Here is a 27,439-nt window from a genome sequence, read left to right on the forward strand (position 1 = left end):
GCAATTTACGCCATTTTTTTGCTATACAGCGCTGCGCTAGTTTAACGGACAATTGTGCGGTCATGCAATACGGTACATAAATGAAATTTATGTACTTTTTTTCACACAAATAGAGCTTTTCTATTTGATCACCTGTGCACTTTTTATTTTTGGTGCTATAACCAGAAAAGTTTTAAAGAAAAAAGTTTGAAAAAAAATTTTCTCATTTCGGTCATAAAAAATATCCAAAAAAACTAAAATTTCGTCATAAATTTTCAGAAAGTAGATACCCTAAGCCAGTGGTCGGCAAGCCGTGGCTCGCGAGCCACATGCGGCTCTTTACAAACTTAAATGCAGCTCTTCTGTGTGCTGTGCGCCCGCTCCCCTCCCTCCTCTCGGGCGCCCGCCCCCCTCCCTCCTCTCGGGCGCCCGCCCCCCTCCCTCCTCTTGGGCGGCCGCCCCAAAAGTCAGGACTCTGCAGCTGTCAGGATGTAGGCGGAGCAGCCAGGATGTAGGCGGGGCAGCGTGACGAACTCCTCTCCTCTCACAGTCCGCCCTGAAGACCAGAACGGCGCAGGAACACAGCGAGAAGAACGCGCGGAGCAAAGGTAAGTGAATTGACACAGGGGGGACTTGGGGACTTAATATGGGGAATGAATTACTATAGGGGGGGGATGAATTACTATATGGGGGTATGAATTACTATATGGGGGATGAATTACTATATGGGGGATGAATTACTATATGGGGGATGAATTACTATATGGGGGATGAATTACTATAGGGGGGATGAATTACTATAGGGGGGATGAATTACTATAGGGGGGATGAATTACTATAGGGGGGATGAATTACTATATGGGGGATGTATTTTCAGTTTTAAAAATGTGGCTCTCAAAATAAATTTCAATCGTGGTTTTGGCGAGATTTGGCTCAGTTGAAAAAAAAGGTTGCCCACCACTGTCCTAAGCTATCTGCTGAGAGGCATATTGAGTCCATGGAAGATTTATTTTTTTTTCCACAAGTTTCTGGACAATGACAAAAACAATTTTTTTTTTTTTACACGAATTTGTAATTGAAATGATTTATTTCTCGCACAAGCCATGGGTATATGTGGAATTACACCCCAAAATACATTCTGCTACTTCTACAGAATATGGGGATACCACGTGTGTGAGACTTTTTGGGAGCCTAGCCACATACAGGAGCCTGAAATCCAATGACCACTTTGAAAGCCTGAAGGTGCATAACTTCCTCATTACACTTCCTCACTACCTATCACAGTTTTGAAGGCCCTGACATGCCAGGATAGCACCAACCCCCCCTCCCAAATGACCCCTTTCTGGAAAGTAGACACCCCAAGGAATTTAAAAAGAGGCATGGTGAGTATTTTGCAGATCTCATTTTTTCTCACAAGGTTTTGAAATATAAAAAAAGAATAGAAAAATGTTTGTTGTTGCCACAAGTTTGCCAAAAACTTGTGGCAACAAATGAGATTTGCAAAATACTTTACCATGCTTTTTATCAAATTCCTTGGGGTGTCTACTTTCCAAAAAGGTGTCATTTGGGGGTTAGGTGCTATCATGGGATTTCAGGGCCTCCGAAACTATGATAGGTAGTCTGGAAGTGTAATGAGGAAATAAAGTCCTTTTAAAAGCCTGAAGGTGCTTATTGGATTTTGGGGTCCTGTATTTGGCTAGACTGCCAAAAACGTCTCTCACATGTGGTACCCCCATACTCGGGAGAAGTAGCAGAATGTATTTTGGGGAGTAATTCCACATATATAAATAAAAGTGAGCGCTCTTGAGTCAACAGCCAATGCACTCAAGGTGATCACAGCAAACCTCAAAAAATCCAAAATGTATAATAAAGTGCGGCACTAAATAACCATAAATCATGAATTGTCCTCAGAAAATAAAGCATATGTAAATAGTCCATAAAATAAGAAATGACAGGTGATCCACTTGTTATAGCAGAATAACGAGACAAGCTTGTGACAGGAACAGAAGTTAAAAATGCGCACTCACCGGACGCGCATAAATAATGCGCATGTAAACAATATCCACCAGGGTCACTTACGTAGGCGGAGTGGGTGTGCATAAATAGGGTATCCTGAAAATAAAACAGGTGCCATGGTATAGTACTTAGAAGATTTTTATTCAGAATAAAAGGTAAAACGGTAGTATAACACTCAAAATCACAATATGAATAGTGAGTAGTATTGACCCCTTAGTTAAGATGGCCGCCGGGCCTCCTCGTGGCTCCAGGCGGCATTGACGTCACGCTCTGTTGGCTCCTCCTTAGGCCTTTCGTGCTCTGGCACATCATCAGAGGGGAGGCCAACAGTAGCATAACGACCTCCGTTCAATATATAGGCTAGTGCGGCAATCGCACGTGCGCACATCGGTGCTGCCATTTTGTTGAAGTCCACGGAGTGTGCATGCGCGACTCCGCGGGCGCCATTTTGCCATAGATGTAATCATATGTCAATCCCTGTTATGGGAAGACGTGAATACTGATTCTGTCAACTGAGAAAGTTAACAAGCATCAGTGACAGCAAGAAAGCGTGTGGAATCGCAAAAGCAATCTGGTAAATTAAATGAGTAATTCCACATATACCCATGGCATGTGTGAGCAGTAAATCATTTAAGTGACAATTTTGCGTAAAAAAAAATATATATATATATATATTTGTCATTTTCCAAAAACTTGTGGTAAAAAAAATGATTCTATTGATTCAACATGCCTCTCGGCAAATAGTTTGGGGTGTCTACTTTCCAAAAAGGGGTCGTTTTTGGGGGGTGGGGGCTTTCTATGCCCAGCATTAGAAGTTTATGCTACATATCACTCACTCTTCTAACCAACTGAAGACCAAGCCTTTTCTGACACTTTTTGTTCACATGAAAAAAATCTGTATTTTTTGCTAGGAAATTAATTTAAACCCCAAACATTATATATTTTTTTAAAGCAAACACCTTAGTGAATAAAATGGTGGGTGCTTAAATTTTTATGGCACATAGTACTCGCGCAGCAAATTTTCAAAAGCAAATTTAAAAACAAAATACACTTTTTTTTTTTTTTTTTACTTTTAATGCACAAAAACACAATATATTGGCCAATTATTTGGTAAAGTATGAAAGATGTGATGCCGAGTAAATAGATGCCAAAATGACATGCTTTAAAACTGCGCGTGCCCCGTGCAATGGCGACAAACTGCATACATTTTTAATATCCATAGGCAACGCTTTAAAAGCTGCCATTTTAGATATACAGAGGAGATTTACTTTAGAATTACTGCCCTTGATCTGACGTTCAGATCAAGGGCAGTGCAACCGCTGTTTACATACCGGTACAGGGTCAAGGCTTGTGCGCGCATGGGAGGGGCGATTTTTAAATTTGATGGTTTTTTTTATTATTTACATTGTACCTTTTTTTTCATTTTTATTTTTTTATCACTTTTAATCCTACAACAGGGAATGCAAATATCCCCTATAACTTCAATGGACAATGTCATATTCTTTTTTGAGAAATCGGGGGTCTATCAGACTCTGGATATCTCCTCTGCCCTTACCTTATCTAATCAAACCAAAATCAGTGTGATCAGATGCTTTCCCAATTTACAAATGGCGCTGTTTATATCCTGCGAAACTTAAGTGATGAAATGCTTGTAGCTTCCAAATTCTTAGACTATAGAGATGATGGCACCACTCTGGTCTCCAATCAGCTCTATGGTCAGCTGGCAGAAACACCGGTTGCATTCTCAGGTTCCCCCGATGGCACGAGACTGCCCGTGAAGGCTGTGGAAGGCAGCGGGGGAGGGGGAACATCATCTCCCGCTACTTGTAAAAGCAATCCTGCAGCTAATTAGCCACTAGGATTGCTTTTACATGAAAGCCGATCGCTTACACTATTGTAAACATGGCTCTGTCAACTTTTTTGAGACGTGTTGGCATCGGTTTCAAAATATTAGTCTTTTCTTAAAATGGTACTTTTCTCCGTTTGATATGTTTTCTATTGTGAATATATATGGGTTTGAGATTTGCAAATCATTGCATTCTGTTTTTATGTGTATTTTAAACAGTGTCCCAATTTTTTTGGAATTGGGTATGTACTTGTCTGGTGTAATAAGCAGGAGCCACAGCACTCCAGTTTGTAACAAAACATTTTAAAGCTGCAACCCAGGAAGATTTGCACTTAAGGCAGTGGGTCATCTTGGCTCAATCAATGCTCAACATGCTATAACTGATTGCTGGGGATATGGCAGTAGACTGTTGTAGCATTGGTTACCTACAGTCAGGCGTGTTATCTTTTGGAGAGGCAGGAACTACTTTCACTGCTGCCAGAAACAAGTATTTGCACTTCTGTCTCTTCAGAAAACCTGAATTGTATTTCAGTGAATACTAGGCTGATGTCTTGACCTCAGCCAATCTGAGCTTGCCTAGTATTCAATGTCAGAAATACAAGGTGGTTATTGATTGGTGGATGGATGGGAGCTCCGATGCTTGTTTCTGGCAGTGGAGGGAAGGCATTCCTGCCTCTGGAGGATGACATGACCTGTTGTATTTAGCCAAAGCTGCTAAAGTCCATTGCTGTATCCCCAGTGGCCAGACCATTACAGCATGTGGAGCAACCAAGCTGACCCACAATGAGAGCTGATTCACACATGTGTGGTGCAGATTGAAGCTCAGGTTTCACAGCTAATTGATAAAGTAGTTCAACGGTTCATGTCAGGTTTACATCAGGTTCAGGACCGGATTAGCTCAGGATTTTATCCTGTTCACACATATGCAGCTTAGAAGTATATAGCCTCTCCTTTTTAATAGCTTTCAGCAGGTATAACTGTGTCCATATTTCATTAGGCAGCGATAGTGACCATGGCTTTAAATTGACATCTGGCTCATGCCGTTGGTCACTCCTGCCTTTAATGTGCCAGATGCACTGCTGCTGAGCCCAGTGATGTTACCCTTCCTGGGATGTAAGATGCCGTTCCTGGCCTTTGAAGCTCCTCTCACTGATAGTGGTCTGCTGTCATTGCATCGACCAATGGATGGTCACTTTCTGTTAGCTGTATGCAGAGTTGTGCCACACCATTTATTGCCCACTTATAGCCCGTGAAAAGTTTGGTGTGCTCAGTGTACTGGGACGTGGTGACGCTGGGCAGGGAGTCATGACATCAACATGTTTTGCTCAGTCATATGAGCTTCTTCAGGACCACTTGTCTGCAGCATGACTAAATGTAAAAAATCTCATACCTGCTCAGCACCTGGAAATGTATCTCCAGTTGTACAATTTGCACTTCCCTGTGGTTTACTATGCACTGTTACAAAACTGAGTGATTAGGATTATAAAGGGGGTCATGTCTTCAAAAGCTTGCCAGTGTCCAAGCAACAGAAGGTACAAGCCTGTAGCCCATGGCTTATGAATAAATTGCCTTTGACCTGTAGTGTGCTCTAAGGATATGGAATTTACAGGCAAGTCAAAATTCCTTCTTTGCGCCTAGAGTTCAGCATTAAACTTTTTGCTTCTAATGGGTTTCTGTTTTGAATGATTAAAGAAATTTCTACTTCTGACCTTCAGAATGGTGATTCAGATTTCTCTTGTAGATGTTTCATTTTGTGATTGTGCTTTGTGTATTCTATGTGTGATGTAATATCACTTGCAGATAATGTAAAGTAAAAAAGGGAACGGGGAGCCTCTGCAAAATCATGTGTGAGTAACCAGGAACTTCCGGTTTGGTTTTGCAGACCAAAAAAAAATAAATTCTGGGTAATCATACAAAATCTGAGGGATACATGTTGGCACTTTTCCTAGGCATTGTGTTGTAAAACTAAAGTTGCCATTTTTATATCCACCTAATTGTATGCAGTATGTATGCACTATGCTTTTTACATTGAAATCATTTGTCTTGTGTAGTCAGATACAGGAAGTCCTGTGGAGGATCAGCCATCTGGTTATGTGCTCCCTGAGGGAAAAGTTATGCCCAATACAGTTTTTGTTGGGGGCATTGATATCCGGGTGAGTGTAACTTGTTTTGTGATTCTGCTTTGCTCAAATATTGTTTTGTGAAACTGCATTTTGCTAATGGCAGAAATTGCATGATGGAATATAGTACACTGCCAGCAGTTCTTGATAGAAAAATCCCCAGCTTGGAAGCTCTGAACCCAGCAGAGCTGCCCTAACTTCTCAAGACTGTAAACTAAACTGAGCTTGTCAGCAAATGCAAGGGTATGGCCACTAGCTAGGACTCTGCTTTACCTCTTGTTGGACCTCCTATATGCAAGGGCTGGCCAAACATTGCCCTTGCCCACAATTAACCCTGAAAGAAATCACAATTTCTGGGGTTTATTTTTAAAGTGTACAGGTTATTGTGCCTGTATTGTAGTGGTATAGTATTTAACCATTGTTTCTATGCCTTGCAGCCGCCAGCCATAGAAGTAATCCAGAATTGCAAAGCTTTCCTTCGTACCCCTGTATGCTAGGAATTGACTTCAGCAGCTGAAATTTTAATGCAGGATCATACCAGATCCCCAGATATTCACTGCAGTGGTTATTCTGCTCCACTGTGAAATATCAAACCTCAGATTTGGAAAATGTGTTCCTAGGTTGCACTGCTTTGGTTGTGTCCTATCCCAAGATCTGGATATTCGCTGCAATTGCCTCACCAAGCTCTGCATACCAGATACTGAGATTGAAAACAGAGTGATTATTAGAAGTGTTGAGGGGTATTGTATACTGAGCTTTTGCTGGCTCTTGGGTGTCAAAATAGCTGAAGTACCTTTTTTCTTCAACTATTTAATGATTGCAGAGACACCAGTTTTTTTGTTTTTTTTCATTTCATGCAATATGTTGGCAAGATTTTATAAACTTTCTGCTGTGGTGGCTTCATTTACTGATGGAATCAGAGGGCTGATCCTTTCTGCTCCTTAATTGGAAGAACCTTGCCAAAGAACCAAGCCTCTCCAGTTGGGGAGCAGTTCTCGATTCAATATCATTACATGGTTGTTGGTAGAAAGAATCCAAACTGGTCTGCTGATTTATAATGTAATACAGCAGGCTCTCCTAAATTGGACCCAGCTGCTAAAGGGTCAGCTGGTGAGGATCCAATCTGACAATGCTGCATGATTGCTTACATAAATCACCAAGCTGGCACATGTAGCCTAACTGCAGTGCAAAGGTAGAACATATCTTCTGCATGGCAGAACTTAGTGTTCTTAAACCCAGGACCCTGCATTCACTATATCTGGTCTCCCACAGTACACAGAACAAGGAAGTGCAATTATTTTTTCTCATCAGCAGTTAGAGCAGTCTTGCTACTTCTATCAGTGTTCAGCAGAACACTGGTTAAAGCTTGTAGGAAGAGTCTTCTTTCTGCTCTAGGAGGATGCAAACCTCCTGACCCTCTGGGCAGTCTGGGCAGTGCTGAGTGGCCCTGTGCTGATCACATCCACTCTCCCACGGGGGGGGGGAAACCTCTAGCAATACACACTAAACTGAGCATGTGCAGACTGGCTACAGTTCAGTCAGGAGATGTGGACATTTGAACAAGAGGAGCAGAGAAGTCAGGATCAAATGACCTTTTTACACAATGCAGAGGATTACCCTTTAGGTTCCACAGTGAGTATAACAAACATGCTTTACTACATATGCAGACTAATTTTACTGTTGTGGGTTTAGTAACACTGTTTCCTCTCCTAATGGATCCACATTCCATAAGTGGAAATTTGCATGTTACTTCTGAGTCTGCAACCTATCAATCCCAAGGAATGGTTCTTACACACTTTTGTATTCATCAGATTTGTCAGTCATATTTTTTTTTTTTTTTTTTTTTTTTTTTTTTTTTAGAGGTGGCGACCAGCTTTCAGGTAAGTGATTCAAGTGGCTCTATAGCCACCTGATCACTTTTACAGGTCTTGGAAGCGCCATTGCACCACTACAAGCATTTGAGCTGCTGCCCACAGAGAAGGAAGAACGTCCATTTTTTTAAAATTAACCTTCCCGTCATGCTCACACAAAAATGCAAGCACACATGTAGGTCCTGCACATATGTTAAGTAATTGCACCACATGTGCGCTATGAAGACCTACCCAAAATATCCAATTTGTATCTAGTCAGGGAGGTCCTTGCGCTACATACTTGGATCTAAAGGCAATTGTTCAATAAGATTGTGTAGCGTGTGGTAATCATAAAAGAGAAGTGTGTTTGATTAAAAAAAATATACTTGCGTGAATGCAGCAACGTTCTGATGCTACCCCTTTCCCCTCCTGCTCTAAGGTTGAGAACTGAACGTTCAGACACCGCTGATTGTGCAGTCCTTCCTGCTGCTCTGAGCAGAGTGCAGTGACTGTCATTCACTGCTGTCTGCTCTGCCCCCACTCTCCAGCTATCGCTGGAGCGCCCAGTTGTGCGGTGGGGGGAGCTGCTGGCTCAGGCTCTCGGCAGCTCCCTTAGAATCGGAACCAGGTGTCAGGTCCAGGCTCCTGGGTGGATCCCGACAATATGGTTGCTATCTTTCTCCAGCCTGGACTTGAGTGAGGTCAGCTGCCTTCAGCCCACTGTTGGCTGAAAATGGTTCACAGGAGTGGAGAACGAACTACATTCCTGTGATCCACAGGAGAATTGCAGCCAAACGAGCTTTGGTTGTACTTCTTTTTAAAGTGTTCAGCTATACAGAAAAAATATAAAATGAGCACGGTACACCCCACCCCTCCTCCCGTCCCCATTGTACTTACCTCTGACAATGTTGAGCTGTCAGTGCCCACAGAGGGGGTTGAAATCCTCACTTTGTGTATAGCTTCCGGGACAGACCAAATTCTGATTGGTCAGTGCCTGCGCAGTGAATTGCTCTGGTCCATCCCGGAAGAGCTGCACAGAGGAGCAGAGATTTCAAATCCCTGGACCAGCTTCATGGGCACCAACAGCTCAGCATTGCCGGAGGTAAGTAAAGCAGGGAAGGTGTACAGAGTTCACCTTTACATTTTTTCTTTAAATGTGAGTTACCACTTTAAGTCAAAGCCAAAAAAGCCTTCCTCATCATAAATGTGTGCTCTACTTTGGAAGTATTGCATTCCTGATGCTTGGGTGCAAGGTGGTAACCTAGAGTTATAGAGCATTGTCAACTCTTCCTACCCTGATTTCTGGACTCCAACCTCTGTGTTCTGACATTTGTCAACTTTCACCAGAATATTTTGTACAAAAATCTTTTTTTTTTTTTTTTTTCTAGCCTCCATGCATAATGGTACGTGCACAGTGGTGATCAGAATGTGTTTCAATCCTTCTGTAAGCCTTTAAAATGTTACTAAACCCACAACCGTAAAATCAGTCTGTATATGCAGTAAAGCATGCTCGTTATACTCACTGTGGAACCTAAGGGGTTAATCCTCTGCATTGTGTAAAAAGGCTGATCCTTTCTTCTCTGCCCCTCGTTGAAATGACCACCTGATACAAATTGAACCGATAGTCACATACACATACTCAGTTTGGTGTGTATTGCTAGTGAAGGGTTTTTTTTTTTTTTTTTTCTTTGGAGAGTGCATGTGATCAGCACAGGGTCAGGGGGTTTCACATCCTACTAGAGCAGAAAGAAAACTACAACCTTTAACCGGTGTTCTACTGAAGTCACAAAACTGCTCTGTTGATGAGAAAAAGTATTTAGCAGTTTATATTTACTAAAATGATTGCACTTCCATGTTGTGTGTACTGTGGGATACCAGATATAGTGAATGCAGGTCCTGGGTTTAGTAACACTTTAAGGTGTAGTAGGGACCATTTTTAGTAATTTTCACTTTTGGGGCAGTAGCTGTACACCGCGAAAATAGACTCATAGAAAGGTAATGTGCAAAGGCAGTGTGATCTCTTTAGTGATGAGCAGGCTATAATTTGGCCTCATCTATGTTCAGTTGTGTCACAACATGTGAGTATACTGTACATTTCATTGCCAGGATAGTATACCCCTGTTTACCCGTGTGTGTTTTGGAACATTTTTTTTTCTTTAGATTGATCAGCTTGAAATTAAAGACTTTTTTTCAAAGTTTGGTGCAGTAAAAGAGGTGAAAATAATTACTGATCGTGCTGGTGTTTCCAAGGGGTAAGTACTAAACCTATTTCAATTGACATTAAAATTAGAAAATTGTGCAGAAATAAAGGCAAGTGGTTTTCTGTGCTTCTGCAAAGCATTAGGTGAGCTGTGGCATGCGTACAGCCCTGTCAGGGTTTGTTAGCATTTGGGTTGGGGGTTGGTAAAACTGCTGCCAAGCCATCTGTTTTTACCATCCATAATCCCCAGCCCTTTTATAATAACTTTTATTTTATATAGTGCCTTTAAAGGTAGGTTCTCAAAGCAGTTTAAAAGTAGGTTCTCAAAGTGGTTTACAAAGAAAACACAAACACACAGGATAAAACAAAGGAAAAAAGAAACAATTCCGTAAAAGCTTGTCTAAAGAAAAAAGTTTTCAAATTTGATTTGAATGAGTTGACTTTGTTCTTTGAAAATTAATTCCAGAGTTTTGGAGCATAGCAGAAGGCTCTGTCTCCCATTGAGTGTAGGTGAGTAGGGGGACACACAGAAGGCCAGAATTTGAGGAGTGGAGTTTACGAGGGGCAGGGAAGTAAGCTGATTAGTTTTTATAGACAGGTTACGAACAGATGTAAAAAGGTATCAAGGGAGGGAGCTCCAGCACACAGCCTTTGATTGACAGCCTCAGCTCTGTTCCTGTATGTTGTATGAAAGGGTATGTCCCTTCCCTCCAATCACACTCAAGAGATTTGAGAGCTATCTTCAGCTCCCCACCACCTGCTTTCTGAAGTCTTTTGAAGACAAGCTGTATAAGTTCTGCACTTCAAACAACTGTAGAGAACAGAGGACTGCAAAACTGGTACAACTTATGTAGGAGGATTTGTTTCATCTGTGTATCACCTGAGCCCAGTCACTTCGCTAGGTATATGTAAGGGTGTAAAACAACCTTTTAAAGTGAATCGGAGTCTAAACCAGTGGTTTTCAATTTATGAGCTAAAGGGGGCTTAAATCTGGCCCCTGACATCATCAAAGCCACAGATAATGTTCACTATATGTAGTGCTTGAGAGGACTGTCAGACTGCAGACCTAATAAAGGAAATGAGGGTCAGAGAGTATGGACGTGCTGCATTTTGGCTGGGGTTATGCTGCAGAAGACAATATAAAACTTGGGAACATGTTACATTAGGCTATTAGAGATCAATGCTAATACCATAATTAATGTTTCCAGTACATACTGCTAAGGGCCACACATTGTATACCAAAGGGCCACAGGTTGGGCACCAGGGGTCTAAACTGTTTCTATAGTAGTGAAAGTCTTGAAGTGCACATATAATGTCTTTTATATTCCAATCTTGTTTTTATTGAAAAGACCAAACTTACAAACCAAAAGTACAAAAAGATGAGAGATTGAGTTCTCAGGACAATTCAAGTGTGAACATAGGTAGCTTTGGCATTGTACTGAAAGATTGAGGAAACAAACATTGCATATATTTGTGGGACCAAGAAGTCCCTGTGGTGTAACCCACAGATAAAAAGGGTAAACCGCAACAATGATCAGAGTTCCAGTACATATTTCACTATGACAAATGATTAATATTGCGCATGACCAAACATCAGTCAAGTACTAAAGTCAGATACATCAAAAGGTAATAATGGAAACAAAAAATATGAAAGAATGTCTTTTAATCACTCCTGTGGAGCTCCCTTGGATCCTAGGCTGGCCCAGACTGTTTATAGGGACTTCTTCCCAAACCAAAATTAATATGACCCTGTCATGAGAAAACTTTGTGTGGGGGGAGTTGCCATTACTAACCTTTCCTCTGACGAGGCTAGTTCCCTGGCTATCTAATTGGTGGATTAGCGTCAAAGGTTTGAATTTTTGACCTGGAACAAGTATAGATATGAGAATGAGTATCCAACACATCTTTACAGTATGCCTTATCCAAGTCTGAGACTGAAAGCTAGGCAGCTAGCACTTTCTAGAGGACTAGAAAATGGCACCTCCATATGTCTGTTACTTTAAACACTGCCTTCTGCCAGTACTAATCCCTACACTCTGTCATTTAAAGAAGCTTATTTTCCCATTGAAGCTGCTTGACAGTTATGGGCTTAAAGTGGAAATTTAGGCTAGATATAATTAAAAACTGTATGCTGTATACCATTTGAAAAAGAGACGTGTACCTTTTTTTTTTTTTCTTGAATTTATTTCAATCTGGTCACTGAAAGCAGGCAGTCCGGCTGTATCAAGGAGTGCTTGGGGCCTAATTGCCAGTACTGGGATGTCCCTTCCATTATAGACACGCCCTTCTTTAACCTGCTGTAGCCGCCTGCTGATGCAGGAGAGCCACTTCTTCTTCATCATGTGACTGGACCAAACAAATTCAAGAAAATGTATTACACACCTGTTTTACAAACCGTATGTAACTTGGAGGGGGGGGGGGGGGCAGGTAAGGATTGGTTTTATCCTGACTTCAGTGTAGCCTAAACTTCCGCTTTTAAAGCATATCTAAACCCAGCCCAAAAGCAATAACTTAATACATTGGAGTTTACCATTTCAAATGTGATGGCTATATTTAAGTGATCTGGCCAGTAAGTCTTATTTTTAAACTTTCTTCAGGGCAAGCTGTTCAGTAAAAGTGGCTGAGACAAACCATTTAATACTGAAAGGGATGCTTACAGTGGTCAGCTATTTATGTGAAAACATTTTTCTCTTATGTTCACTGGCGGACACATCCTCTTCTTCTTTATCCATGACCAAACAGGCTTTATAGCCCCACCTACAGGAGTAGAACACTAGGCAGAAAAAAACTTGGCACCACCTTGGGCAGGCAGTCCTCTCTGGGCATAAAACTTCCTCTCTGCTATAGGTCTCTAGCATTTCTGCCTAGTGTCTTCAGGAGTAAGGAAGTTACTTTTTATGCTGGAACTTGTGGTCCTGTAGATTTTTTTTTTTTTTTTTTTTTTTTCCTTCGGAAATCTTTTGGGCTGGGCGACGGTCTGGATAATCTAGATCCAGTGGTCACCCCAGTCTGACCAGCGATAGAGCGCAGACCACTAGCTCCACGCTCGGTTGGTCACGACTATTCCCCATCCTAGACCGGGATGGTCAGCAAGTTAAATGTCCCCCCACTTCAGTAGAGAGGAGGATCTGTGATACGAGCCTTCCCCGCACGCTCCAGTTGGATTGGTAAAGATACCCCCTCCTTCCATCTTGGGTCATGGTGTGGGCGCAGGTACTCGCTGGGGTGGCCGGTCCCTACAGGGTTGACAGCTACAGGGGGTTCCTTTTTTACCCCAAAAAAACACAAGCGGGTGGGCTCCCCCTGTGGCGTAGGCGGACACCCCCTTCCACAGCAGATCGCAAGGTCTACAGTCTGCACTGGTGGGAAACTTGGTGCCTGAGTGGGGCTATGGCCGTTTAACGCAGGGAGGAGGAGGCCTCACCTGTCGCCGTTCCCTGCAGGAGTAGTCGCTTGTTGCCATCCCACTCCGGGTCCTACTGCATGCATTCCTGTTGGCGGCCCTCTGGGACTGCTGCTTGGGCTGGTCCCTTTGGAACTACGAGTCAGCTTTTGTCTCTGCTTGCCTAGAGATATGTTAATGTGCTCCTTTTGGAGCTACTAGGCATATTTCGGTACATGATCGCTTTGCAGAGGCCTTTCTGTAACGGCGTGTCGCTCCTCCTGTGGTGGATTCCACACCTCCAGTCGATCCATAGCACTCATGTTCCTGGGGGAGGTTTCCTTTCCTCCCAAGGTCCTGGTAGAGCATGGGTGGTGGCTTTAATTCGAACTGGGTTGCCTTTCACCTACACAGCACTGCGGCTGGTGTTGGCCACAGTTCTTGTGTCCCCGGCACTGGGAAGAGGGCCTCGTTTTACGGCAGGTCTCCCTAAGGGAAATGCCCTCGGTGCTTGGAACCTGGTGGACCAGTTGGCCCAGGAATACAGTACGTTTGTGAATTTTCCTGTGATGCAGATCTACTTCTCTCCAGAGTTTTCATTTTGCTGGTCAACATTGTCAAGATCCATGTGGGGCAAGAGTCTCTCCCTCCCTGAGGCCATTAAGAGTAAGGAACTGCATTGGGAGCGCAGCAGCGGTTTTTTCTTCCCCTGGGTTCTTTCACAAGAGTTGCTATCCCTTCAAGACTCCCATGGCGATGACGAGCACGCATGGCTCCACACGTCGTCCAAGCCTGTAGATATGTCCACTTCAGCGTGTAGGTCCGCCCCCACTTTCTCCCTGGTTGGGGGTTGCCTTCACTGGTTTCTGGGCCGTGGATCTCCCTAGTCTGAAAAGTGGGTCCATGAAATTATTTTCTCAGACTACAGAACATATTTTCTTTCCACCTAGTAGGTGTTTTACCTTTATTTTGCAGTTCTTGCTTGGGGGCTTTGCAGGACATGCTCCTTCAAGGAGGGTTGTTCCGGTTCCAAGTCGGAGAGTCCCAAGGTCTTTATTTCATTCCCTATCCTGGATCCCACGGCTCTGACTACATTGGTGTGAGTCCACAAGTTATAAATCTATTCACTCGGTGGTGGATGTCCTTCACCAAGGGCATTCTCTGGCTTCCATAAACCTCAAGCGTGCTTACTTACATTCCCATTTGCGAGGGACACCAGAATTTGCTACTTTTCTCTTGGAGATGCGTATTCTCATTTATGCAGGCCATACATGGTTCGAATTCCGAACGATTTTTGGACGAAAATCAGACCTAAGAATAATTGGCCGATTTTCGCTCTGTTAGGCAATGGCTTCGGCCAGTTTTCGTGGTTCCTCCTCATTTTATCGGGCATGCTGGAAAATTCATGAAAAACTACAGATTTTCTAAATCATTGGTGGCACAGAACAAATCATCGGATTACAGAACAAACAACGTTTCGATTTTCGGATGAAAAATCGTTCGGAATTCGAACCATGTATGGCCTGCATTAGTGGCGCTGACTTTGGTCTGGTCCTGCTCCCTGGGTTGTTACCAAGGGCTTGGCACTGATCCTGGCCGTGCTAAAACCACAAGGACTCGCTGGGAATGGTCTTCTGGATGACTGGCTTCCACGTGCAGTCTTGTTCTCCCTTGATGGGTAGCATGGACACCGCCATGCGTTCTCTACAGAACTTCAGATGGATCATGACCCTCAGGAATTTGGTGTTGATTCCATAAAAGCGCCTGGAGTGTCTGGGGTTGCATCGCAATTCGGAGCAGGCCAGGCATTCCCCCTGTTGGACATACTCCAGAGACCCCAGTCGTCAGGCCAACATCTTTTGTCCTTCAGTGGTCCTCCTTGCGTTCTGTCTGCAGATCTTGGGCCTAGTGGTGGCTACCTTTTTGAAGCATTTGTGTGTCCCGTTCCATATGAGAACGCTGCAAACAAATATCCTACCCCAATGAAACAGGTTGTCTTCTTCTTTGGACATTCAAATTCATCTGGAGCGGTTAAGGAGGGTCTTCTTCTCTGGTGCTCGGTCTCCAGTCCTACGGAACGGAGAGTCCTTCACCTTCGATGGTGTGTTGTTGCGACGGATGCCAGCTCGTTTTGCTGGGGCAGAGTCCTGGGATCGGACTGAGTCACTGGATTCTGGCGGAAACTTAACTAGCCGTCAACGTCCTGGAGCTTCGGACGGTCAGGTTGTCGCTGACACATTGGACGGATTGCCTACAGGGTCTGCCGATTGGGATCCTGTCAGACAATGCCACCACAGTGGCATATGTGATTCAGGGGGACAAGAGCAGTACAGCAGGGATGCTGGAGGCGTCTTGCGTCCTGAGCTGGCGGTGAGGTTCGTTCCAGCTCTGTCCGGCGTACATATTCCGGGGTTCGAAATCTGGCAAGCAGATGATCTCCGCTGTCAGTCACGGGATCATAACTAGTCCCTGCCCTCAGGTGTTCCACCAGCTCTGCCTTCATGGGGGACACTGGAAGTGGATCTCCTGTCATTCCGCTACAACCGAGAGGTTCCAAGGTTTGTAGCAAAATCTTTGGATCCTCTTGTGGACTTTAAGGATGCCGTAGGATGGGTCCAATCTTATCTACACCTTTCCGTCCCTCAGACTGCTTCCTCATTTATTACGCAAGATGGGTCCAAAAGGATCAGTCCGCCTAGTGGCTCCGCACGAGCTGCACCATCCGTGGTGCGGTTGATGGCAGCCTTTCCCGTATGACTGCCTCTTAAAATGGTCCTATCTCAAGGGCTCATGTTCCAACCTGAACCTGCTATTACTCTGCTCAGAGGGTGTTGGGAGTTGACAGCTTTGGTCAGTAAGCCATCTTTGATTTTACCCTGGATATGGTGGTGTGCCGACCTTCCCCCTTCCTTTCTGTTGAATGCTGTTTTTCATTTGCATGAGTATATTCTTCCTTCTGTGTCCTCAGCCTTTGCATTTTAAGGAAGTGGCTCTGTGCTTCCTGGAAGTGGTTTGCGCAAGTTGTGTACCTTTCTGTTACTGCTGCTTTCCAGAGATCTGATTCTGTTTTCACGGATGGTGGCCTCCTCTGGCGTTTCCCATTGGTTTTGCCAGGCGATTGTTCAGACATATGCCATTAGGGGGTGGGATCCTCCCTTTCCTAATATGGTGCACTCCCAAGGATAGTTAGCGCCTCCTGGGCGTCTGTCAGGTTTTCTCCCCTAGTTTGCTAGTAGCAACCTGGTCATCTGTATGCATGTTGCCCAACTTCTAAGTGGTTGTGTTGGCATCTTCTGCTGCTAGTTTTGGCTGCACATTTTGTTAGCAGCTGTTAAGGATTCTTGGGCACCTTTTGGGGTGGTTCAGAGTATTGGCATGTTGCCTTGGGGTCTCTCTCCATTTGTTGGCTTGCCCACCCTTCATTATGGCACTGCTTGGAGACGTCCCTGTTTAGTGATATAAAGAGGCGACTGTGTCAGTCAGTGAACGTAAGAGAAGATGGAATTTGTTACCATAAAATCCCTTTCTCACCATTGCAGGCTGCTTGCTATGGGAGCACTTGTGTGTGGTCTCTGCCAAACTGTGGCTTACTTCCCCCTGTCCCTCCTCACTGGCTATGATTGACCGCAGTGGGAGCCAGTGGGTCTCTCTGCTGTGTCTCAGCCAATGAGAAGAGAGACCCAGGTGAGCCTCTGCTTCGTGCATATCGGATTGATTCACCCAAAAGTCAATCATGACTGTTAAAAGGATTGCTTATAGCGGTGATCTTCACTGCTACAAGCAGTTGATGTGAAAACAAACCCCTGATCACCTCCCAGTGTAGTACAGTATCACTATAGTGGCAATGAACTACTGTGAAAATATGTAAAGAGAGAGTTTAAAAAAAATTTTTTTTTTTTTTTACATACTGTCACCAGTCAGTATCCCTGATCACCACCACACCAGTCATATGATGCTGTACTGCACTGGTGGCAGTATGTAAGAGGGGAAAAAAGTGTTGGGGGGGGGGGGGGGGATTTTTTTTATTTAGATTTAAAGACCTAAAAACAACTTCAAAACACTCACCATGCCTCTTTCTAAATACCTTGGACTGTGCATTTTCCAACAAGGGGTCAATTGGGGGATATTTGTGCTGCCCTGGCAATTTAGGGCCTCAAGAAATGAGAAGATAGGCTGTTAGTACATCAGGACTGAGAATCAAATATATGTACCATAGCACTCAGACTAAATGTACGCTGATTTGGGTTTTTACCAAAGAAATGCAGCAGAATACATTTTGTCCTAAATGTATGAAGAAAGATTTGTTTGCAAATTAACTAATTATCTGTATTTTTTGCTTGTATAGCAAAAATAAACTATGTGGTGATAAAATACCACCAAAAGAAAGCTTTTTGTGAAGCAAATTATATAAATTACATTTGAGTAGTGCTGCATGACCGAGCAATTGCTAGCTAAAGTAGCACAGTGATGAATAGCAAAAAATGGACTGGTCATGAAGGGTGTATAACCTTCTATATTTCAAGTGGTTTAGGGCTCATTCACACCATGTTGTCCGTTTTCCTGCACGCATTCTGCAAGAGCACCATAAAATCATTTGTTCTGTGTCATGTTCACACCACAACACTAGTATCACTTGCAGATTTTTTACTGCGCAGGACTCTGCAACATGTATAAACTCATTGAAGCATGCATGAAAACATGAGAGATCTCTGCAAGTGAAATCTGTGTGTCAGTTTCCACCAGTTTTTCTGCACGAATGGTGTAAACGAGCCCTGAAGCAGAATTCCAGGTATGTTTTTTGGTGGTTTTTTTGTTTTTTGTTTTTTACATTGGTCTAGTTAGGACCAACGTAAGTATGCATATTCCATACCTGGCCAATCTCTGTGTAAGCAGGGTTTCATTGAGGATTGATGTAGTAGCATCAATGACTGCAATGTCTTTGAGGTCCCTTGCCAAGTGACTAACCTTCTCAAAAGTAACAGGGTGTTGCTCTCTCGCCATGAGCGCCAATCTGAGAACTTGCATTATTTCTAAATGAATGTAAAGCTTTTTATGATTGGTCCAAGTAATGAGTTGGGGAGCAGATGTAACCAGCTCCACCTCTTTCAGGGTGCTTTGTATTCATTTAGAAAACTTCAGGACGTTCTGTGAATGGTGTCCGTGCCAAGTGGCCTCCTGTGGTTACAATGCAGCAGGGCATCTGCTTCGCACAGGACCTGGAATACAGAGGATCACTTTAGTAGCAGTGACTTCTACAGTGATTCTCTGCGCTCACAGGTATCGACCACTTATGGCATAGTCCAAGCTGGAACAATGTAAATATGCAAATAAAATGTCCACAGCTGGAGCTAAGCTTTACATAATCCAAAATGCCAGTCATAAGCAATTCAAAGCTGTCTTCTCACGAAGTGACTACAATGGATTGAATTTCTTTTTTTAGATATGGTTTTGTCTCCTTTTATGAGGACATCGATGTTCAGAAGATTGTAGATGTAAGTTTTTCTGGATATTGTAAAATCTTATGCCTGCATACAAACACTGGGTGCAACTCTTGCCAGTGTTTTTGCTTGGAAGCTTTTAGGAGCTGTGTAGATTGTGTAAAATGAGGTAGTTTCTGTACTGACTTAATTTGGGGGTGGGACACATTTACAATTTTGGAACCAACTGCTTTTATTTGCAAGTATTCTGAAAAGCTTTTTGAATAAAAAGTTATTTGACTAAAATGTTGAACCGCTACGCAGTGTTTATGGTTCAGATTAAATTTCAAGACCTGAATGTATGTCTTACAATCATGCAGAACACAGGCAACTTATTCATAGACCATGGGTTATAGGCTTGCACCTTCAGGTGATTTCGACACTGCCCTCTGTGGCATCTATCCTGTAACCCCTCCACACTCTGTCCTCAGTTTTTTCTTGGTGTCTGTGCATGATTGACCTAGTCTCCTTCCTGGGGAAACCAGCTTCACAACTTTACCGTTTTATTATTTTCTAAAGATGTTTCATTCAACTTCACTGTCTGCAGAAGCAGTGTATTTGCACTTCTTGCAACACAGCCACAGTTTGCTATACCCATCCTGGTCTGTGGACCATCACCATTGAACAGAGTCCCTACAGACCTCTTCGAGGGTATGCCCACCATGGCGGGTGAAGGCCAGACTATGGAGGGAGAGAGATACAGGGGGAGGGGGAGAGATACAGGGGGAGGGAGAGATACATGCCTTGCATAAAGGAGCTCTCTGAAGACATACAGTCAAGAGTACTTGAACTTCATAAGGCTGAAAAGGGACACAAAGCAATCTTTAGGCATCCATCAGTCGACAGACAAATTGTCTGAAAATGATGACAGTGTAATACTGTTGACTACTCTTCCTGTAATTGTGTGCCCAGCCAACATGAATCCCAAGGCACAATGCAGAATCCTCAGTGAAGTAAAGAACCCACCAGTAACAACTAAAGGCTTGAAGACATCACTGAAACTGGAAAGCATACCTGTCCATAAGTCATATGTAAGCCTTTGAACAGACAAGGGTGTCCATGGCAGATCACCACAAAGGAAGCTGCTACCAAAAAAATAGCTGTGCCTGAAATTTGCCAAAAAGCACCTTGGTAAATTGCCACGCTACTGGGAAAATGTGTTGTAGACTGATGAAACAAAAGTTAAAATTGTTCGGAAAGCGCTATGTATTGCTTATAAAGGGCACAGCTTTTGAACATTAAAACATCATCCATATGGTGGTGGAAACATCATGATTTGGACTGGCTTTACTGTCTCAAGACCTGGACCACTTGCCATCATCGAGGAGTAAATTAATTCCTAAGTTTAAAAAAGTAACCTACAATATGTCAGGGTGGTTGTTTGTCAGCTGGAGCTTAGTAGAAGTTGCGTGATGCCTTAGGACAGTGACCCTAAGCAGCGAAGTAAATTCACCACTGACTGGTTTCAGAAAAAGAAAATGTGCCTCTTGGAGTTGCCCAGTCAAAGCCCACACGTTAAAGTGATTTTAAATGCAATTTTCAAAATAAAATCTTAGAAATGTTATACTTGGCTTCTTTGTGTAGTGGTTTTGCACAGAGCAGCCTTGATCCTCCTCTTCTCTGGTACCCAGCTTCTGCTCCTGACTCCTTCCTCTTGCCGAGTTCCCCCAGAGCATCTTGCTATGGGGCACCCAAGTAGGTTCGCTTCCAATCCGCTGCTCTGCACACCCATTCACACACAGAACAGTTTGACCCCGCCTCTGCTCTTATTGGCCTACTGGCTGTGATTGAGAGCAGCGGCAGCCAGTAGCTGCAGTTGCTGCTTTCTTAGCCAGTAAAGAGGGAGTGTCCCAGGAGAGCCACTGCTCTTGTTATCACTGAATCACGATGTGGTTCAAGTAGGTATTAGGGTAGCTGCTGCACACAAAGTTTTTTATGTTCATGCATAGAAAACCTTGAGCCTTTACAACCACTTTAACCCCATAAAGATGCTGTGGAATGACCTCAAGAGAATAGTTTACACCAGACATCCTACAATTGTGTGAGCTGAGGCAGTTTTTTATGGCGAAATTCTCAAAAAATTCCTCCTGAACATTGTGTAGGTCTGATCCAGAGCTTCCAAAAGCAGTAGCTTGAAGTCATTGCTGCCAAAGGGGGTTTGACCAGCTATTAAGTCAAAGTATGCACTTTTCCTCCAGAACTGTGAATGTCAAGGACATTGTGTTGTGTTTTATTGTGAATTAGAGGAGGATCAGATCACATTTTATGGTAAAACATTGCAGGAAACCAGTTAAGTTCACATACTGTTTCCACCTTACCTGTACATTTCATATGTTGGAGTACAGACCATAGGCCACCCTCAACTCTCCTTTTTTTTTCCTCTGCATTGCTTGCTACAAATTTGAGGACTCAGAGCAGGGTGGGGTTATAGGGAAGACGCCCCAGGGTTGCATGTCCGTAAAAGCTTGTCGGTGTCCAGTCACCTAAAGATATGAGCCTATAACCTATGGTGTATGAATAAGTTGCTTGTCCTGTACTCAAAGATGTGGAATTTACAGGTAAGTCAAGATTCTTCTTTTTGACTAACCTGTAAATAAGCTGTTCAGCCCAGGATACAAGGCCCTCCCCTGTCTTGATCACTCATTAGTGCCTGCTACAAAAAACTGGACCCTTTTGTGGCTAGGGTTATATAGGAATGCTCCAGGGCAAAAACATTTTTGCCAGTGTCCAGTCTTTTGAAAGTAAAAGCAAATAACCCATGGTCTATGAATACCAGCTTAGTAGTCTACTCAAAGATAAGGAATTTACAGGTAAGTCCAAATTCCTTTTTTCTTTATTTTTTTTTTCTCAGCAATATTTTTAAATTTTGGCTTTAGAAGCTTGAAGTTGGTAATAGTGAAGTCTTAACCTCTAATATTCTGAAAATGTAGCTGTATAGAATTTGGTTCAGTGTACATTTATAAGCAGTCAGTGTCCCAACTTTTAGCACCTCATTTGATTAATACCGTATCTCACTGACTTGTCGTTTTTTTTTTTTTTTTGTTTGTTTTTTTGCCTGAAATTGGAATTTTAAAACCTTGAACTTCCATATCTAATCTTGTGTAGACCAGGCAGTGGATACTATTTGCCTTTAGAAAATCATTGGTAAACTGTCTAAGTTTTGCAGAATACCTCTGAATGTTTAGAATCCGCAGCAACCTTCTATTTTGAAATAAGTGGTGCTCTTTACATATATTTTGTATTAAGTACTCAGATGCAGTTATCCCATTTTCTGAATGGTTTCATATACTTCTGCTTTATACTCAAGTCTCCAATCAGCTTTCATGGCAAGAAACTAAAACTTGGACCAGCTATAAGAAAGCAAAGCACGTGTGAGTAAATCTCTACATTGCATTTGATCTTAATTTTGGTTCAACTAAAGCATTTACCTATATATTCTGCTTTTAGGCACCCGCATCCAACCAAGAACTATGGTGCTTAGCGCCCAAGCACCGCAATATCCGAGCATTTGGAGCACCCCTGTCACTGATGCGTATGTTCAGCCTACACCCATGTTTAGTCCTGTCACACCTTATGTTCAGGTTAGAAATTGGGCTGTGTATGTATAGTATGGGTGTATGTATAAATATATATTTACACATCTTGTACGGGGATAGTGTGTGTATATAAAAAATGTATTATAGCACAAAAATGTATTATAATACACATCCTGTACTGAGAATGTAAGAATGGTGGCAAACAAGTGTTGGGAAAGCATACTGGGTTATGCTGCTGCCTTTAGAAGATTGAACATTGGCAAACAAACCTGTAGCACAGCCTTGTATAACACATCTACTCCCACTTTGCTCCAGTGTTTTTTCTAGTGTCCTAGTAGAATGGACATTTTGTCTAAGAAAACCGATCTTGATACTTTTTTTTATATTTTACAAAGTCTTTTTTACTTCAAGCAAGTTTCTCCAATGGCTGCAGAACTATAAGAGCTCACTTATCACCTTACCAAAAGCCTTGGAGGTCATACCTAGATTCTGCTGAGAGAAGTGACCTATACAGTGACCTACAGGTACTGTGCTCACCAGACAGTTGTGTACTGTGTGAGTTAGTGCAGAGTGCTTTACACTTCTCAGGGCTTGTGATGCACAAATCCCTGAAGACTGCCCCAGTATGCTTTCTGAAAGGGTGAAGTCTGGTATGTACTTAATGCTCTGCAGGGACTATCTTCTCTCATCCAGACCACTACTGGTGAGTAATAAGCCTTGTCTCTATGTTTTAGAGGTCAGAATCCTTGTATGTGTTTTTCCTGTTCCTCTTTGCAAATTTGTATGTTGCAGCACCATGACACTTTTTAAATTTGCCGTTTGTGACTTGTATGGGCTGCAACATTTAATTGGTTGTGTGCACCTAATGTGCCTAATTTGGGTGGTAACCCTGCCCTTCACAAGTGTTGTAACATATGCTCTTGTGCATGAGCGCCTCTCCTTGCTCTGCCTGTGATTGTCAGCTCCCCATAAGGTCCGAGATCTCATCGTTTCTACCTAAGTTTCCAGGTCAGATGTTATTACCCCTTTTGCTCCTGCAGTCATTTTAGTACCCTTTAGGGAAATTCATCACTTTGCAGTAAGGGTGGATCATATGTGCAAGGGTAACAGCCCTGCAGGTTTAGCCAGCTTATGATCCTCTAACTGTTCTCGGGTAGCTTGCAGTGTATGTCCTAAAGTACCTGACACAAATGGCCGACTACTATCCCCTACTTGAGTCCACACCAGACTGTCATTTACTCTGTTGTGGCTTCCTCCTCTGTTTTGTCCTAGGAATAATTTTCTGCATCTGAAGAAAATTTCCACCTGACTTTGAAAGTTGAGGTCGCGATTTTGCTCCCATGCCCTCTCCTGAGCATCGCTGGTTTTTCTGCAGCTTCTTCTGCAGTCATTGGAACTGCTATCTTTCCCTGTGTACTCCTACAACCTTAAATTCAACTAATCCTGCCAAGCTGTTTAATCCTACCAAACACTTTGCCCAGCAGTACTGTATTGATGAGAGGCTCTTTTAAGTAATTTTGTTTCTGCAGTAAATCCGGCTGTTTCCCATTTTAAGACTGATTGTCCCATTGGAGGACATTCCAGTGTTTAGTAATCTTGTGGAAAAACAGCTAGAAGCCCTTTCCATGGCTTTACTTGCCCCCGCAAGCGCTTTACAACCTGCCACTTTACCTTTGCATCACTGAGGGAATGAATACCCTTAATTCCCTACAAATAAGGCTAGGTCTTAGTATGGAAAACCATCTACTACAAAGGCTAAAAAAAGTATAAAAATGTATCTTACGCCTCAAAGACCAAGCCTGGACTTCAGTTCTGCTACAATTCTTGGACGACCTCCTCAAAGTTCACATACATGCGCTTTGCAATGGAGGGGGCACCCCACTTTTTCAGGGTTGGTGCTGGGTTGTTAGCCTTTGCAGACACCTGGTCCCAGGGCATTTAGGATTCTTCGATCCAGAGTGTGTTATCCAGGGGCTACAAGCTAGAGATTCAATCTCTGCCTAATTTACAATTCATATTGTCCAATCTGCCATTGTCCATGCAAGGACTGTTGTACCTCCACTCTGCTGTGGCACAGCTCTTCTGGTTGGATCCTGAGCCTCAAACTCTGCAGAGGTTTGGTTAAATTCTGTACCTCCAGAAGTTGGCGCTGGAACGGACTATTCATTTGGAGTAGCTGGGCCTTCTGGATACTTATTTCCAATGTTTTTCTTTCACCAGAAAATTTTCAGATTCTCTGCTCCCACATTCATACTCTACAGTCCAGGAGACAAGTGGCCTACTGGTTTTTGAGGTTTGTAAGCTTGATGGTGGCCTCTATTGAGAGAGTTAAATTTTGCCCAATTCCGCATCAGACCTTTGCAACTCCACATTCTGACCATGTGGGATAAAAATGCACATTCCCTTTACCATATCTTTGGCCTATTGCCGAAGAACAGATTCGCCCTGGCCTGGTGGTTCTCAAATCCAGCCCAGAAGTCAGGGAAATTTTCCTCTCACTAGTGTGGATGGTTTCCACAACTGACACCAACCTGAAAAAATTGGTGGGTAGGCTTTCTCTTTCAACATCAACTGAACTCAGAGTGGCCTCTTCACCCAGAGGTGTTTCTAGGACTCTGGATGCCAGGCATGGACCTCCTGGTCTCTAGGTTCAACAAAAGACTGTGAACCCTTTCAAATCATCTGGATCTTCTGTCCCAAATAAAGATTTCATTCTCCAACTGACTGACTGTTTAAAGCCCAGGTTTTAACTGATATGGGCCTCTCTTGTTTTTCCCTACACATCCCAAAGATGGGAAATCAACTTTGTGCAAGGTCTACTTTTTTTTTCAAGGCATGAGGCAAGGTAATTCCATCCCAGAAAGTGCTCCGTGGGTTGAATCCTTTCTCCAGTGTGGACTAAATCAACACCTGCCTCTGAAGTACCATCATGGGTCAAATTTCAATCCTGGTGATTGGTCATTTCAAAGGTTGTTTGCACATTTTGCTCAGGTTATTGCCCACATCATTCCATAGTGAACCATTGAAATCTCAGCCTGGTATTGTCAATTTTTAGAAATCACCCTTTCAGCATGTCAGGGATATTCCTTTTCTACACTTGTAAGGTGACCATCACTATTTCCTCTGTGAGAAGATTTGGGCTTTAATTTGTAAGGAGCTCTTTCTTGTGCTACACAAAGATAGTTGTGTTGGGGCTATGGTCTCTCTTTATCTTTATGTGATTTCATCTGTTTACTTTAAACAGGGCATTGTTATCCTTTCTCTCATTTTTGTTTCAAATCATTATAAGTACATTTTCCTTTGTACCCTGTCTGGATATGGTAATACACCTTCAGATTTTCTCCTAACTACATCTATCATTAAGCTAGCCATAATTGTATTGCAATTTGATCCATCTATGGGCTATTTTTGCTCAAAAGCAGGTGACCTAGTAGTGATCAACTTCTCTCAAGTGGGACTCAAGTACTGGAAAATTTGTGTTTGATCAGCACATGCATCCAATCTGCTGCAGCGTATCAGTGTATTCTGGCAGCAGAAAAGTCCCACTGTCAGAATATAATAGTGCAGTGGGGAGGATTCCTTCACCCACGAAACACCAGGATGTGGCTTTGGCAGCTTATCCTTATCAGTTTAAAGATAGTTAAAGCACACTCCACTAGATCAGTTAGTGCTACATAGGCTGTTCAGGAGTGGATGTTGAGGCTTCCTCTGATGCCAGTTTTGGTCATAAGGTATTTCCTGGCCCTGTGAGTTTTGTTGAACCCCCTCTGTCAACCTGTGGTTACTTGTGGGCCTGATTGCTTGTGCATTGCTCTATTGCCTATCCCTCAGTCAGACTGCTTTGGCATGTCCAGGGTCTCAGAATACTTTACCCAGCTTCCCTCATGAATGTTTGCTACAAAACTCGAGCATGGAGTGAGAGGGGTTATACTTAGATGTAATACAGCTTTGTTTGCCAGTGTCCAATTTTCAGTAGGCAGCAACACAATTTTCAGTAGGCAGCAACACAACCCAGTGTCCCAGGATACTTCAGCCTTTGTTCCTTAACCAGCTGCCGACCGCAGATAGCCGAATGACGGCTTCACTGCGGCCGGCCAGTTCTGGGTGGACGTCATATGACGTCCTCCCAGAACGCGCTCTCCTGCGCGCCCCAGGGGGCGCGCACCCGGCGATCTCCGTGATCGCTGTGTCCTACGGACACAGCTGATCACGTGATGTGGTAAAAGGCCAATCACAGCGGCCTTTTACCACGTGATCAGCAGTGTCCAATGACACGCTGATCACAGGGAAATGCAAGTGCCGGTTCTCGGCTGCACTTTCCTCACGCTGTCAGATTGTAAGGAAAGTACTGCCGAGAACCGGCAGTTGTCAGAGCGGGGATCGGCACCGATCATCAGGGCACTGATGATCGGTGCCCAGCAGTGCGCCCACTAGCTCCGCCCACCCGTGCCCATCAGTGCACCCACCTGTGCCCAGCAGGGCACCCACCTGTGCCACTCTGCAGTGCCACCCACCTGTGCCCAGAAGTGCCACCCACCTGTGCCCAGAAGTGCCACCCACCTGTGCCTGCCCACCAGTGCCACCCAGCAGTGCTGCCAGTCAGTGCCCAGGGGTTGTGCCAGTCAGTGCCGCCAGTCAGTGCCCAGGGGTTGTGCCAGTCAGTGCCGCCAGTCAGTGCCCAGCAGTGATGCCAGTCAGTGCCGTCTATCAGTACCCATCATCAGTGTCACCTATCAGTGCCGCCTATCAGTGCTGCATATTAGTGCCGCCTATCCGTGCCACCTCATTAGTACTGCCTATCAGTGCCGCCTATCCGTGCCGCCTATCAGTGCCCATCAGTGCTGCCTCATCAAAGCACATCAGTGAAGGAGAAAAAATACCTGTTTGAAAAATTTTATAAAAGAAACAAACTTTTTTTTTTTTTCAAATTTTTTGCACTTTTTTTATTTATATCGCAAAAAGTAAAGCGCCCAGTGGCGATTAAATACCACCAAAAGAAAGCTCTATTTGTGAGAAAAAAATGATCAAAATTT

General features: G+C 43.5%; 1 protein-coding gene across 1 annotated transcript in view; it reads left to right on the forward strand.

The window, feature by feature from the left end:
* Positions 1 to 27,439, forward strand: part of DAZL (deleted in azoospermia like) — a gene marked incomplete at its 3' end in the record, with an annotated part of 120,628 nt that overhangs the window by 72,728 nt on the left and 20,461 nt on the right. Inside the window, exons 6-10 of the mRNA XM_089692213.1 lie at positions 5,893 to 5,994; positions 9,972 to 10,063; positions 18,834 to 18,885; positions 22,178 to 22,241; positions 22,318 to 22,451. Coding sequence (XP_089548339.1) covers positions 5,893 to 5,994; positions 9,972 to 10,063; positions 18,834 to 18,885; positions 22,178 to 22,241; positions 22,318 to 22,451 — 444 coding nt within the window. The remainder of the gene's footprint in view (positions 1 to 5,892; positions 5,995 to 9,971; positions 10,064 to 18,833; positions 18,886 to 22,177; positions 22,242 to 22,317; positions 22,452 to 27,439) is intronic.

The sequence above is a fragment of the Staurois parvus genome, unplaced genomic scaffold, assembly GCF_062004578.1.
Source record: "Staurois parvus isolate SC_StPar_1 unplaced genomic scaffold, SC_StPar_1.0 ptg000579l, whole genome shotgun sequence".
Taxonomy (NCBI): Eukaryota; Metazoa; Chordata; class Amphibia; order Anura; family Ranidae; genus Staurois; species Staurois parvus.